Source organism: Grammomys surdaster, unplaced genomic scaffold (genome assembly GCF_004785775.1).
Source record: "Grammomys surdaster isolate TR1022 unplaced genomic scaffold, NIH_TR_1.0 125429, whole genome shotgun sequence".
Lineage (NCBI taxonomy): Eukaryota > Metazoa > Chordata > Mammalia > Rodentia > Muridae > Grammomys > Grammomys surdaster.
This window is the reverse complement of record NW_021620296.1, coordinates 393,175-405,248: the sequence shown is the minus strand read 5'-3', so window position 1 is coordinate 405,248 and position 12,074 is coordinate 393,175. Positions and strand designations below refer to the sequence as shown.

Genomic DNA, 12,074 nt, shown 5'->3' with positions numbered 1-12,074 from the left:
GTGCCACCATGGCATCACTACTGCTTTGTGGATGTGCTTGGAATTATCCATAACAAAAATTTTAAGGTCATCAACATGACTCAATAGGTAAAAAGCACTTCACCATAAGTGCCAAATCTTAGCATGTTCTACCTGCAGGCAGTGAACCACTGAACCTTAGCCTCAGCAGCAAGTGCTGGGCTTTGGCTGAGTATGTGTTGTTACAGTATCTTCAGTGTGTGCAAAAGTTGATTCCTTGACTTTAAAATTGTTAGTGCTGAGAAGGCCACTTCCCATAAATACATAGTATAAGATGGCAGGAGTTAACCTTTGAAACTTTCAGACACCTTTGAAAGATTTTAGACACTTTGAAACTCTGTTCTAATCCCAAGCCAAAAAGTCATTTAATGATTTTCTTGAAATCCAAGCCAGCAGCTCAAGTAACAGGAGTTTTGTTCTTTTCACACACAGACACACACACGCACACCCAACCCCCAGGGTTTCTCTATGTCTCCCTTGTGGTCCTGGAACTCACTGTGTAGACCAGACTACCCTTGAACTCTAAGATCTGTCTGCCTCTGCCTCCCAGGTGCTGGGACTAAAGGCATGTGCCAACACGGCCCAGCCGTCCGTCCATCTGTCTGTCTGTCTTTAAGCCAGGGTCCCATTAAGTAATGCTAGCTAGCCTAGAACTCACTGTGTAGTTCAGGCTGGCTTCAAACTCTCTTAGATCCACCTGTCTTTTCTAGAGTGCTAGGATCAAAAGGCATGCCCTCCCACACCAAAACCCTTGTTTAGTTTTTGAAAGAGGATCTTAAATGGTGGCCTAGGAACTGCAGGGAAACCACAGCTTTCCCCAACACAGCTGCTGTAGAGTTTCTTGTCCCATGCATGTTCCACAGGCCACGTTGTTGGGTATTGGCATCTTTGCTCTCGAGCAAGACTCATAATTCCATTTGTGTGGTTAACTGCTGTAGTAGTCTTTGTTCCCTGGTAGCTACCATTGCTGGCATGGTAGCTACAGGCTCTGGAGCTGTACTTCATCAAACATCTCTCCTTAAGAACCAGCTCTTTTAGCCAGGCCTTTAATCCCAGCACTTGGGAGGCAGAGGCAGGTGGATTTCTGAGTTTGAGGCCAGCCTGGTCTACAGAGTGAGTTCCAGGACAGCCAGGGCTATACAGAGAAACCCTGTCTCAACAAACAAAAACAAGAACCCAGCTCTTGTTATTGATCCCCAGGCTCAAATAGTTGCAGCCTGTAGGACTTGGACATCACCTCCCCTGCCCCCACAACAAAACAAAACAAAGCAAAATAAAACGTCAACCAGTAGTAGCCAGCCATGCAAGAACAATTGACGTTTTCATCATTTTAAGTGTGGTATCTGGTGGCATTCAATATACTCAAGGTATGGTGCAGTTTTCCCTAATTCCAAAACATTTTAAAATCTTTATATATGTGTATGTGGGTGCTCAAGGGCATTGTATTCACCTGGAGGTGGAGTTGGCAGGCAGTTGTGAGCTGTCCCTCTAGTTCCCCTATTAGACATTTGAAGGGATGCAAGAAATGTCTATTCAAGTGTTTTCCTGGTGTGTGTGTGTGTGTGTGTGTGTGTGTGTGTGTGTGTGTGTGGTGTCATTTTGTACTTTGAGACAGGGCTTCTCTGTGTAGCTTTGGCTGTCTTGGGGCTCACTTTGTAGTTCTTGAAACTCAGATCTACCTGGCTGGTCCTTTGATTTTTTGAATAGATATGTAATTTTGTTCTTCCTTGAAGGGGGAGCTGCTGTGAACCCAGCAAGCTCCCTTGACTTTCCCTTAGCCATAAGAATTCTTCCTCTATTGGTAAGATGTTTTGGATACCAGGCCCTCAAGGAGAAGATTTTGTGTGTCTGTTTCACTGTATTGATATTTTGTTTTTTGAGACAAGGACTCACTTTGTAGCCCTGTGTGTCCTGAGATTCACTGTCAATGAGGCTGGTCTTGAACTTACTGAGATTGCCTGCATCTGCCTCCCAAGCTAGGTTTTTAGGTGTGCTCCAGTGGCTGGTAGTAGTGATTGATGCACACACAGTTTTAATTTTGATGCTGTCTCAATTATCTTTTAGTGTGTGTGCATGCACTCGTGTGTGCACATGTGTGCCTAGAGGCCAGAGGATAACCTCAGTATTCCTTAGGTGCCCTTCACCTTGTTTATTAAGGACAGGTCTTCACTGGCAGAGCAGGCAAGACTGTCTGCCCTGTGATTCAGTTGCACTCATGCTATTACCCTAGCACTTTGTAAAGTGTGCTTTATGGGTGGCAAGGTCAGCACTTCTCCCCAGCTCCAGATTGCCCTATTTGTTGCTGTTGGTAGCTTTTGATGAGATGTGTGAGAACCTACTGCCAACTCCAAGGATAGGAAGTCTCACCTGTGGTTTAAGATTCTATAAATTTAGTTCTTTGATCCATTTTTGAGTAGTTTCCGTTGTTTTTTTGGTAACAGTGTCTCACTCTGTAGCCCAAGCTGGATTTGAACTTATGCAGTCCTCCTTTTTCAGCTTCCCAGTTGTCAGGAATACTATGTGGTAATCCGCTTTTCCTAGTTAGGTTTGGTTTTCTAGATGCCTTGCTTTGCTGTTCAGGCTGCTTGTAGAGGACTGGGCTGCAGAAGTGCTGCTTTGCCTTCTGGCTTTTGTTTGCTTTCAATCTCTGTCTTCCTTCTTGGCATCCTTCTGGCTTAGTTTACAGGAGGGGAGTGAGAGAAAGCAAGTGTGCTCTAGTTCTTTTTTAGTTTAGTGAATGTTTATCCAGCGTGTCTTTTGTGCTGAGCATTGTGCCTGCACTGGGCCCTGGTAACATGGAGTAAAGAGGTGTCTCCTGTCTCAGGAAAGGGGTCGGGTCGGAATATATAAACAGATGAACATAGAGATAGAAGTTGCAAGTTTTAGCTGAGACCTAGTGGAAGAGTCCTGTGGGCAGGGAGCAGAGCCAGCCTTTTCATTAGGATGAGGGAGTGATGGGTGGTAGGATGGCAGAGGCCTCCAGAGGCTCATGACCTCTGTCACGTGCCTCATGTTGGCAGCTCAGCTCTGTGGACTGGATGTGGCTCCGGGTGCAGGTGTGTGCAAGGTGGGAAAGTATTAAGGGTTCTAACCTGATTGTTCTTTGTCATAGGGTGTGGAACCTCCTTTTTTTCTTACAAGTGGGCTTCAAAGCCCTTTCTTCCTGCCCCGGTACTCCTGCAGAGAGGAAGAACAGCCAGCAGCACTACTGTGGCAAAGGGTGCCTATGTGAAAGGGATATGGGATACTTCTTGGTCCCTCACCTTTTACTCGGCATGTCCTTATAGGAGATGTTCCATCTGAACATTTGGGGACATTTGTGTGCAAAACGATTTGTCCTTTTCAGGTACCATCATGGATGAAGAATCAGGCTAGGTCCTACAGGAGTGGTCTGCCTGTAAGGGTTATGGACTCTGTTTCATGATACTAGTGATCTCAGGCTTAAGAGATGGCTGTGGCCTGCTAGTCCATCCTCACAGCAATACCTTGAAACAAGAACTTGGGTCATTACACAGCTCTCAGTTTTCCTTCACATGGTCACACTGGGCATATAACATTCCTCTCTCTGGGCTGAAGGCCGGCACAGGATGCAGCTTGAGGTCAGATGTTGATGTGGGGCCACTCCTAGCTTGGCCTCACACAGACATATTGGGGAGATTGAGCACTCTTGAGAGGACACACATATAGCTGGCATTTTCACTATTTGGAGACCCTACTCCCTGCCTGCCTCCCTTGGGGCCCTGATCAGGTCAGATGCATGGCCATTTCTTCTTGTCTGGCTGGATTTAAGAGGTAGCTGTTCCTAGAAGGGGCTGAGAGGCCAGGGCTGTACAAAGAAAGGTGCACGGTGGGCCAGGCTGGTGTGTGGCTGTTGTCTTTTTGAGGTTTGTAGCACTTCGCTGGGCCTAGGGGGCTTCCGTAGCTTCATTGGGGGCGGGGGTGTTTCTGAGGATGACTTGTTCCTCCAAAACTGTTTTGTTCTTTGCCAAGGCTGCCTGTACATCGCTGCATGTAGGAGGAGTTTGATTCTGTAGTGCTGAGGAAGGAACTCTTGACCTGGCACAGGATGGATGGGTGCAGCCACCGAGCTTCACTGAGGTCTAAAATTTTACTTAAATATTGACAATATACTTGAATCTCTTCAAACTACTTATAATTTATTCTTCATCTTAATTTTCTTTTCTCTGTTTGTAATTTTTATTTATTTATTTTGAGATAGAGGATCTCTATATAGCTCTGGCTCTCCTGGAACTTTGTGTAGTCCAGGTTAGCCTGCCTCTGCCTTTGGGTACTGAGATTAAAGGCATGCAACACCACACCTGGCCTTTAATTTTCTTAAATACATCTTAAGACCTTATTTTGGAAGCATCTTTTACATATCTCCTACCTTAATAAGATTGTACAAAAGTGTTTATTTGCAAAAGCAGACACTGGAACCTTCTGTCCTCGCTCCTTCTTCTACTCCAACTCCCAGCCTTGGACATACTAAGCAAGTGCTCAATTACTGAGGTCCCCTCAACCCCTGAGGTATTTGTTTCTAGGCAGGTTCTCTGTAGTCAGGCCTGGGCTTAACCTTCCTACCTTGACCTGCTGAGTGCTAAAATGACTGGTGCCACTATGCCCGGGCACTTTCTGTACTTTCTGTACTTTCTGTACTTTTGAGACAGCTGCACACTGGGGGGTTAGACCTGTCTGTTGGTCAGCATTGTCATAGAAGACAGACCTTTACTTAAGAGAAATGGGTAAGAAATGGAAGCAGGAGGAGGAGCTGATCAGGTTGTGTGTATGCATTTGTATGTGTACATATATGCCAGTGAACATTAGGAGTGCATATGTGTATGTTTGTACATGTTGTGTAAGGCTGGTCTGTATGCCACTGGCTTGGTATTCTGGAGCTGAGGGTGTAGAAGTGTCTGTTTCCTCTGTTGTGTGTTTACTGTCCAGTGAGTCTGATGCTCTTCAGTCAGGCATCTTGTCATGGACCCAGCCTCTCTCCTTGGCATTTAGATGTCATTCAGTGTTCCCTGCTCAGGTCTAGGAGCCTTCAAGTATTGGAGGCTGACAGGCAGTTTTAGAGGTACACACACCCTGTCCCACAGGACAGAAGCACCTGTGAGTCACATACTTTGTTTTTTTAAGAGTCCATCTCCCAGTCTATCTTCAGACACTAGGTGAAAACCTCAGAAGTGCCTTGTCTGGTCTCCAAGTTCCGGAGCCCTAGCATGGGGCTGGATAAGGTGCCCCATGTGGTTTGGAGTGGAGTGCTGTTTACTCACCTAGGTCTAGAGTACCTGAGGATGGTGGCAGACCTGTGTGTGGCAGAGCTTACACCCAGTATAGGTTTCTTTTTGAGACCTCTCCGTCCTTCCCTTGGGATCTTCCCAGGAGCAGATGAGTATAGTTCTCATCCTCATGGATGAACCTGCCAGATAAACCATCTCAGGGTTCCACTGGGGCACACGGTCCCTCCCCAAGCTTTAGATGCCCCAGATGTCCACACACTTAGCTGTAGTGTGCTCAGGTTCTATTTAACCCCCAAGTCCTCACAGAGGCATCCCTGAAGTCTTTGGCAGGGCTCTGCACTAAAAGTGGGTTAAAGTTTCATTCTCTGGGGCAATCGAATTTGTATCACACCACTTTTTTGTCTAATGGGGCCTCTTTGCCTTTAGAGTCCACATATGTGTGAGGAAAGGCTAAAGCCAACCCTGCAGCTAGCGGCTTCTCTACTCTTTTTAGAGACTAAGGCTTGAGGCCCGAGTTTGAGTTGAAATTGCTGGTTTGCATGTCTTTTCTGAACCCTCCTTCCTTTAAGTAGATGTGCTTTGTGGGAGTGGGGTGTTTGGGGAAGCAGGCCTGTTAACTGCTGTGTTAAGAAGATACTGGAAGCTGGGCTGGTATAGCATTGCCCTGTGTAAAACCAGAAACACTAGCCATGATGGACCTTGAAGGCTGGTGGCCCGTCATGGTGCATAGTTTTATTTGGGCACAGCCATGCCCATTGGAGTATGTACAGTTGGGACCGGAGGACAGAGTCCTCCCACAGATAGCACATGACCCTATATGTGGGCACTGGACTACTCCCACAGGTTTTGAGACAGGAACTTACTATATGGCCCTGGAAGTCGTGGCGTTCACTCTGTATTTCAGTCTGGTCTCAAGCTCATAACAAGCTTTCTGCCTCAGTACTTTTCGGGTTGGGATGATGGGCTACTGGTAAGCATTTTAAAACTTATTACTCAGCAACTTGAATTTTTCTCCTTCAGTCTGTTTTTGGTATCATTCCATGTTTTTTCCATATGCTGCTGAGGTATGGATGGAGAAATTAAGCCTGCACTCTGTTCTTTGCCCTGGATCACCTTTTTGTCTCCTAAGTTGAATTGGATTCTTTTTACTTGGCGTCACTGAGGCAGTATTATAAGTATCAAAGGTTGAGACTTGGACTTTTGAATCTGAATTCTTCCAGAAGAGTCCCTTCCACTCTGTCATTTGGATGTGTGGCAGGAAGTGGCTTGGGCCCACCCAGGCAGGTCTAAGTGTCTGTTTTGGTTTGGAGGAAGCCTGCCTGTCACAGCTTAGCTGTCTTCTCCCTTATACCTCCCCAGCTGCTTTGGGCGTGGTTATAAGAGCCTGAATGTGCTGTGTGGTCAGAGCAGACATGGCTTCTGGGCCCCAGTTGCTGATGGGGAATGACCTGTCCTCTAGCTTGGAGCACAACTCTGTGGAGAGTGCCAGCTGCAGGCCAGGAGGAGCAAGCCGGGCAGCAGAGCGTCTGTGTTCCATGTGATCCTGGGGCAATGGCACCTTGGCTTGTCCTTCAGTTGTCCTGTCCTTGTCATCTGACCTAGTGCAGATAGCTTCATAAGGCCTGCTTTCTTCCAGACAGGAAATAAGACAGGAAGTAATGGCCCCTTAAAACCCCAGGGCAGAGGCTACCCTCAAGGAGTGTTCCACAGTTGCACCAAACTGTAGTTTTGAATTTTCCATTCCAGTTTCAGAAGAGTGAATAGAACCAAATAAAAGTAGAACAGTTCCCTTTCCCCCATCCATGCTTAGCAGAGCTTGAGAGCACACCTAGGAGGGAGGAAAGTCTGTTCCCACAGCACTGCCTTGTCCTCAGTGCCCCACTACCTATCAGCAGATACCACTTTAGAGTAGGGTGGATCTCTGTGATCCGAGTCCAGACCCCCGTTCTTCCCTGGATCATCCTGATCCTTTCATCTCTCCCACAGGCCATCTGGACTGTCTCCATTAGGACTGAGTCTCCCACCTGGCCTCTGCTTCTCTGCTTGCTCTCACTACTCAGTCCTGTCACCTGACACCCTTGGTCATTTCGGTCTTTGCCCAGCTGTGCATTCCTGGATACCGAGTAATCCCCAGCCCCTAGGACAGCAGCTCCTCCGGTAGAGGCCCAGGGCTGCCGTTGAGTGAAGGAGTGGGAAAGGTTTTTCCTTCCCTTCTCTTTCCCCCTCTTAACATCCCCTTCCTCTTTCTCTCTCACAGCGCTAAGGTTCCCTGGGTTACAAACATCAGCTGTGGGTTTTGTCTGTGCATTACCCACTTATGCCACTCCTCCATTCATGTTTGGAATACACATTTTGGAGTATTGCTAACTGAGGTTGAACCACCACAGTCAAAACAAAAGACACCAAAGTCTAAAACCTGTTGAGTGTTGACATGCTTGGAGAAGATTTTCGTTCAGCCAGCTTCCTGTCCCAGGTTCTCCCTCCAGTTGCGTTGTGGTATTTTATTGAAAGGAGGCAGCATCCAGGTAATGTTTGTACTGCCTCAGATATCCACTGTTTGTGTACCACAAGGACTCAGGCCTCTTGCTTGGTCCCAGGGCTGGCAGAGGCACCTGTGTAGTATTCTTGTTGAGAAAGCCCAGTGCTTTCTCACTTACCCACCAGCCTTTAGGTCCCACTGAACATTGCTGGGCTTGCTGCACAAGGCAGGTGTGGGGCCCGGCCCAGGATGTTGGGGCTTGCTCTAAGCATCCTAGCCCATTCCTTGGTAGGTGGATGACCTTTGTGACCTTCATATTTCTTAAAATAAATATTTCCTGTGTTGCTGCTATATAGGCGATGGCTGCTGAGACCCGTGCCCCTGAACAGGCCTGTGGTAGCTATTCTGGTTTGGCAGCTTTCTTTTCCCCTCCTTTGGGATTTTGAAACCCACCCGCATTTAACAAGTGAGTGATTTAAACCCTTTCTCTGCCTCTTAGGATGCTTCCTAAGGGAAGCTGGTTTCTTCTGGCCCACATTGTGCCTATCAATGCTTGTCCCCAGGAGAACTTGTTCCTGGTGGCCTCGAGGGGTTGGTACTCTTCTTAACATGGAATATCACAATGGGCTGGATTGGTTACTTCTCAGAGGCACGGCTGAGGAAGCTCAGGCCCTAGTGGGGAGGGCACAGCCTACCAGGACCTCTCTCTGGTGCCCACCCCTCCAGCTGTGCTTGTCTTTCTGGAGGTGAGAAGGCAAATCCCAGGCGTCCCCTCTCCTGCCTTCATCCATACCCACCCTGAGGTTGGTTCAAGGTTCTGGGCCCTGTTCTGAGTAGGTACCTATCTCCATGGAATGGGCAGATCCTAGGGATATGAAAAGCAGTTCCCTTATCCCCTGGTAGACCCTTGCTTTTCCTTAGCTCTTTCATAGCAGCAAAGAAGTGAGGCAGTGGGGTGGAGAAGATAGATTTCAGGCAGGGTTTCTGGTGGATTCAGATGACTAGGAGAGGCTGAGGTCAAGGCCTAAAGCCCTGCCTTGCTCCTATTGAGTTATGATGGCAGAATTTGGGAGCTAGGCCAGACCTAGAGCTTCATTCTTTTTTTGTTGTTTGGTTTTCAGGGTCTTTCTGTGTAGCCTGGAACTCTGTGGACCAGGCTGGCCTCGAACTCATAAGAGATCCACTTGCTTCTGCCTCTTGAGTGCTGGGATTAAAGAAAGGAGTATGCTACCACCAGTGAGCTTCACTTTTGAGAGCCATAGTGCCCCCCAGTTCCTTCATGCCTTATCGTCAGAGGTCCTGAACTCCCCATCTATCTCCTGTCCAGGCCTGGGCATGGTTATACCCTGTCTGAGGATACTTGCCAGTCTGCTGCTTCTTGTTCTAGAACTCAGCAGCTTTGCTTCAGGCAGTACTGTGACACCCCAGGACAGTGACTTGTTTGCTTTCTCTGGGAAACAAGACAGATTGTCAGCAAGTGTGACAAGGTTTGTGGTCAGGCTTGTTGGAGGAAGAGCAAAGCCATAGAACTCTCCAGTACTGAGAGGGATGCTGTTAGAGTGGAGGAGTGTGGTGGGTGCTTCAGTTTGGGGGTGGGGAGTTGCCCAGGGTACAGTTTGGGGTGGCAGAAGAGTTGGGTGCAGATGAAGCCCACTGAGGTTTGTGAGCCTATCCTCATCTCCACACGTGACAGAGTCGTGTTAAGCATTGATGTTAACCTAGGTGGTGATGAAGGGGAGGCTCTCGGGTCCAGGGTCTATGGAAGGGGGGGCTGGACCACGGAGGTGAGGGTGTGCTCTGGTATGGCTGTGGGAATGCATCCTTGATATGATGCCCTAGCCTCCCAGAACCTTGGAGGTTTCTAGAACCAACTTTGTCCAGGACAGGCCTTTTCTACCATATTTTCCAGTGGGAAAACTGAGGCACCTGGAAGGAGGTATCCCTCCATTAGGATGCAGAATCAGAGGGCTTCCCCATCAAGCCTGCTAGAGATATGAGCTGAGGTTCTCTGCAGGGCTATACTCAATGCCAGATATCCCATGGAGTTGTCCCTTGGATCCTGCCAGAGCCCAGCCAGATTTTTTTTCCAGTCCCTAGTGAACTCTGAGTTCTCTCTGACTTTCCCTAGGCTGGTGTCCTGCAGTGTTAAGTAAGACCTGGCTTCTGAGCGGCCCCTTTAAGAGCGCCTTGTCCCAGACTCCGCTGTGGAATGCCAGCAAGCTGTCCTCCTGTCTCTGCGAGGGTTAACAACACTTCACTTCAGCTGTGTTGTCTGGAACCGGTTCAGACTGGTTTTCTGGAAAGTGCTTTGTCTTTCTGACTGAATCCTGGGAAGGGTCATGTGGAGCCCAGTGATGTCATGGGATCAAAAACTGACTCAGCGTTTTTCTCCCTTTTCTTTGAATCAAGATATATGTGTGCTACAGGTACAGGGCCATGGTGGTGGCACCTTGGGATGGACCAGTCCATACTGTGCTGAGAGTGTATCTCTGCCAACCAAAGAGCTTAGTATGACCCTCACTTCCAGCTCCCTGGAGGGCTCAGGCACATAGCACCTGAGGTCACCTCTGTCCAGGTCCTACACACATCATTACAATACAGGTGCCAGGTTCCTGGGCTGGTTTTCAGACCCATAATAGGCACTGATCCTCCACAGGACCCTAACCAGTAACAGCTGCCACTGCTTTTCTCCCACTTGGATTCCATGGCTTCTCAGAGCTGGCCACACCCCAGAGGCCTGTGGGACTCCTTCCTGCCCAGCCATCCTGAGGGTGTGAAGGAAGTCTTGGAGGGGCTTCTATGGCCCTGACTTTGTTGTCCCTTTTCTAGCCAGCCTCCTCTGTGAGGAAAGCAAAACCACCCTCCAAACTAAACTCAGAAGGGGTTCAAGTGCTGTATCCTTCCTTTCACATACAGAATGAGTGAGGAAGCATGCCGAACCCGCAATCAGAAGCGAGCCCTTGAACCTGACCTAACAGAGGATGATGTGGAGAGCAAGAAAATGAAAATGGAGAGAGGACCATCAGAGCTGACAGTGGACGGAGACAGCAGGGTGATGCCAGAGCCGAGTGCAGGCTCAGCCCAGGGCTTGCTGAGGACAACAGAGACCATGGGCACAGGATCTGGTGAAGGGCTGTTAGGAGACGGGCCTGTGGACATGCGCACCTCACACAGGTGAGTGAGAGAAGGCAGTGGGCTGGGTTGGAGCCTAGCAGAGGCTACAGGGCAGGATGTCCCTGAGTCTTAGACTGGGATGCTGTCAGTGGCAGTCCATGGGTCTCATGGGGGAGGAAGTCCCCTGGTGTCAGTGGATCTGCCGCCTCTGAGATTTCAGGAGGACTTAAACATTCCTTTGGTGTGAGTGCATCAGGGAGGCCCAGCTACCACCAGTTGTCTGTGTCGGTCCTCAAAGGAGGAGCCTCCCTGTTCCACCCAGCTTCTGTCATCTCTTCTGTGAGTTTCTCCTGTACATCACCAGTTAGTTCAAGGGAACTTTGCTGGGATCCAGGCTTCATGACACTCATGGGTAAAAGGCTGAAGGAAGTCAGGCTCAACCTCCTACCACAACTTCACTCAGAAACCTTTTTTTCCCAGCACCTGCATTGCTCTTTCTTCAGAACACTCTAGAATGGATCATTTAATCATTTACCCCAGATTCCCACTGAGGACACAGCCTCCCATCCTGTGGTACATATTTAACCTGACTCCCTTCTGTCCACTTCCGGGATCCTGTACCTTTGGGGTTCTTGTCCACCTCATACTTATACTCAGTGAGGTCTAGCACTGGTGGAGTGCAGAAGGAAGCTAGTTATCCATATGTTCCTTGACGTGTACAGGGGTTTCAGTCTTCAGGTTTGTGCAAAATCTACTGTCCTGAGGACTTCCAGATTGGCCACTGTGCCTTAGAATTCTGAGGACTCGGAGTTCACTGTGAAACTCCAACCTTCCTTCTATTGAGAACATTCTGTGAACTTGCCATTAGAAAGGCTTCTCTCATCCGGGCACACATGGCAGGATCTGCCCATCATCCCAGGAAATGCAGACAGGAAGCTCAGGAGTTCAAGGTCATTATCAGCTACATATGTGTTGCAGGCCGGCCTGGAACACAGGATTCTGTCTTAGTAACCGTTCTTTTGCTCACTCAGAAACTTCTCTCCTTCTCTGACTGCTTTCTGCTGCCCTGCACTAAAACTAAGGGCTTATTTTAGAATAAGTCACAGTGATAGGCTGGGACTCCATTTCCTCCCTCGGACATTGTGGGTCCTCAGCTGTCTGGTGAGACCTCTGATGGGGAGCTCTCAAAGCAGATGGAGAGAGGTTCTTTTGGGGTTAGG

General features: G+C 48.6%; 1 protein-coding gene across 6 annotated transcripts in view; it reads left to right on the top strand.

Moving 5' to 3' along the window:
* The window catches only part of Gatad2a (GATA zinc finger domain containing 2A), a 94,356-nt gene that overhangs the window by 50,757 nt on the left and 31,525 nt on the right, over positions 1-12,074 (top strand). For all 6 annotated transcript variants that reach the window (XM_028786084.1, XM_028786086.1, XM_028786088.1 and 3 more), the window contains one exon: positions 10,657-10,914. In XM_028786084.1, the coding sequence (XP_028641917.1) occupies positions 10,658-10,914 (257 nt within the window). In that variant the 5' untranslated portion in view covers position 10,657. The remainder of the gene's footprint in view (positions 1-10,656; positions 10,915-12,074) is intronic.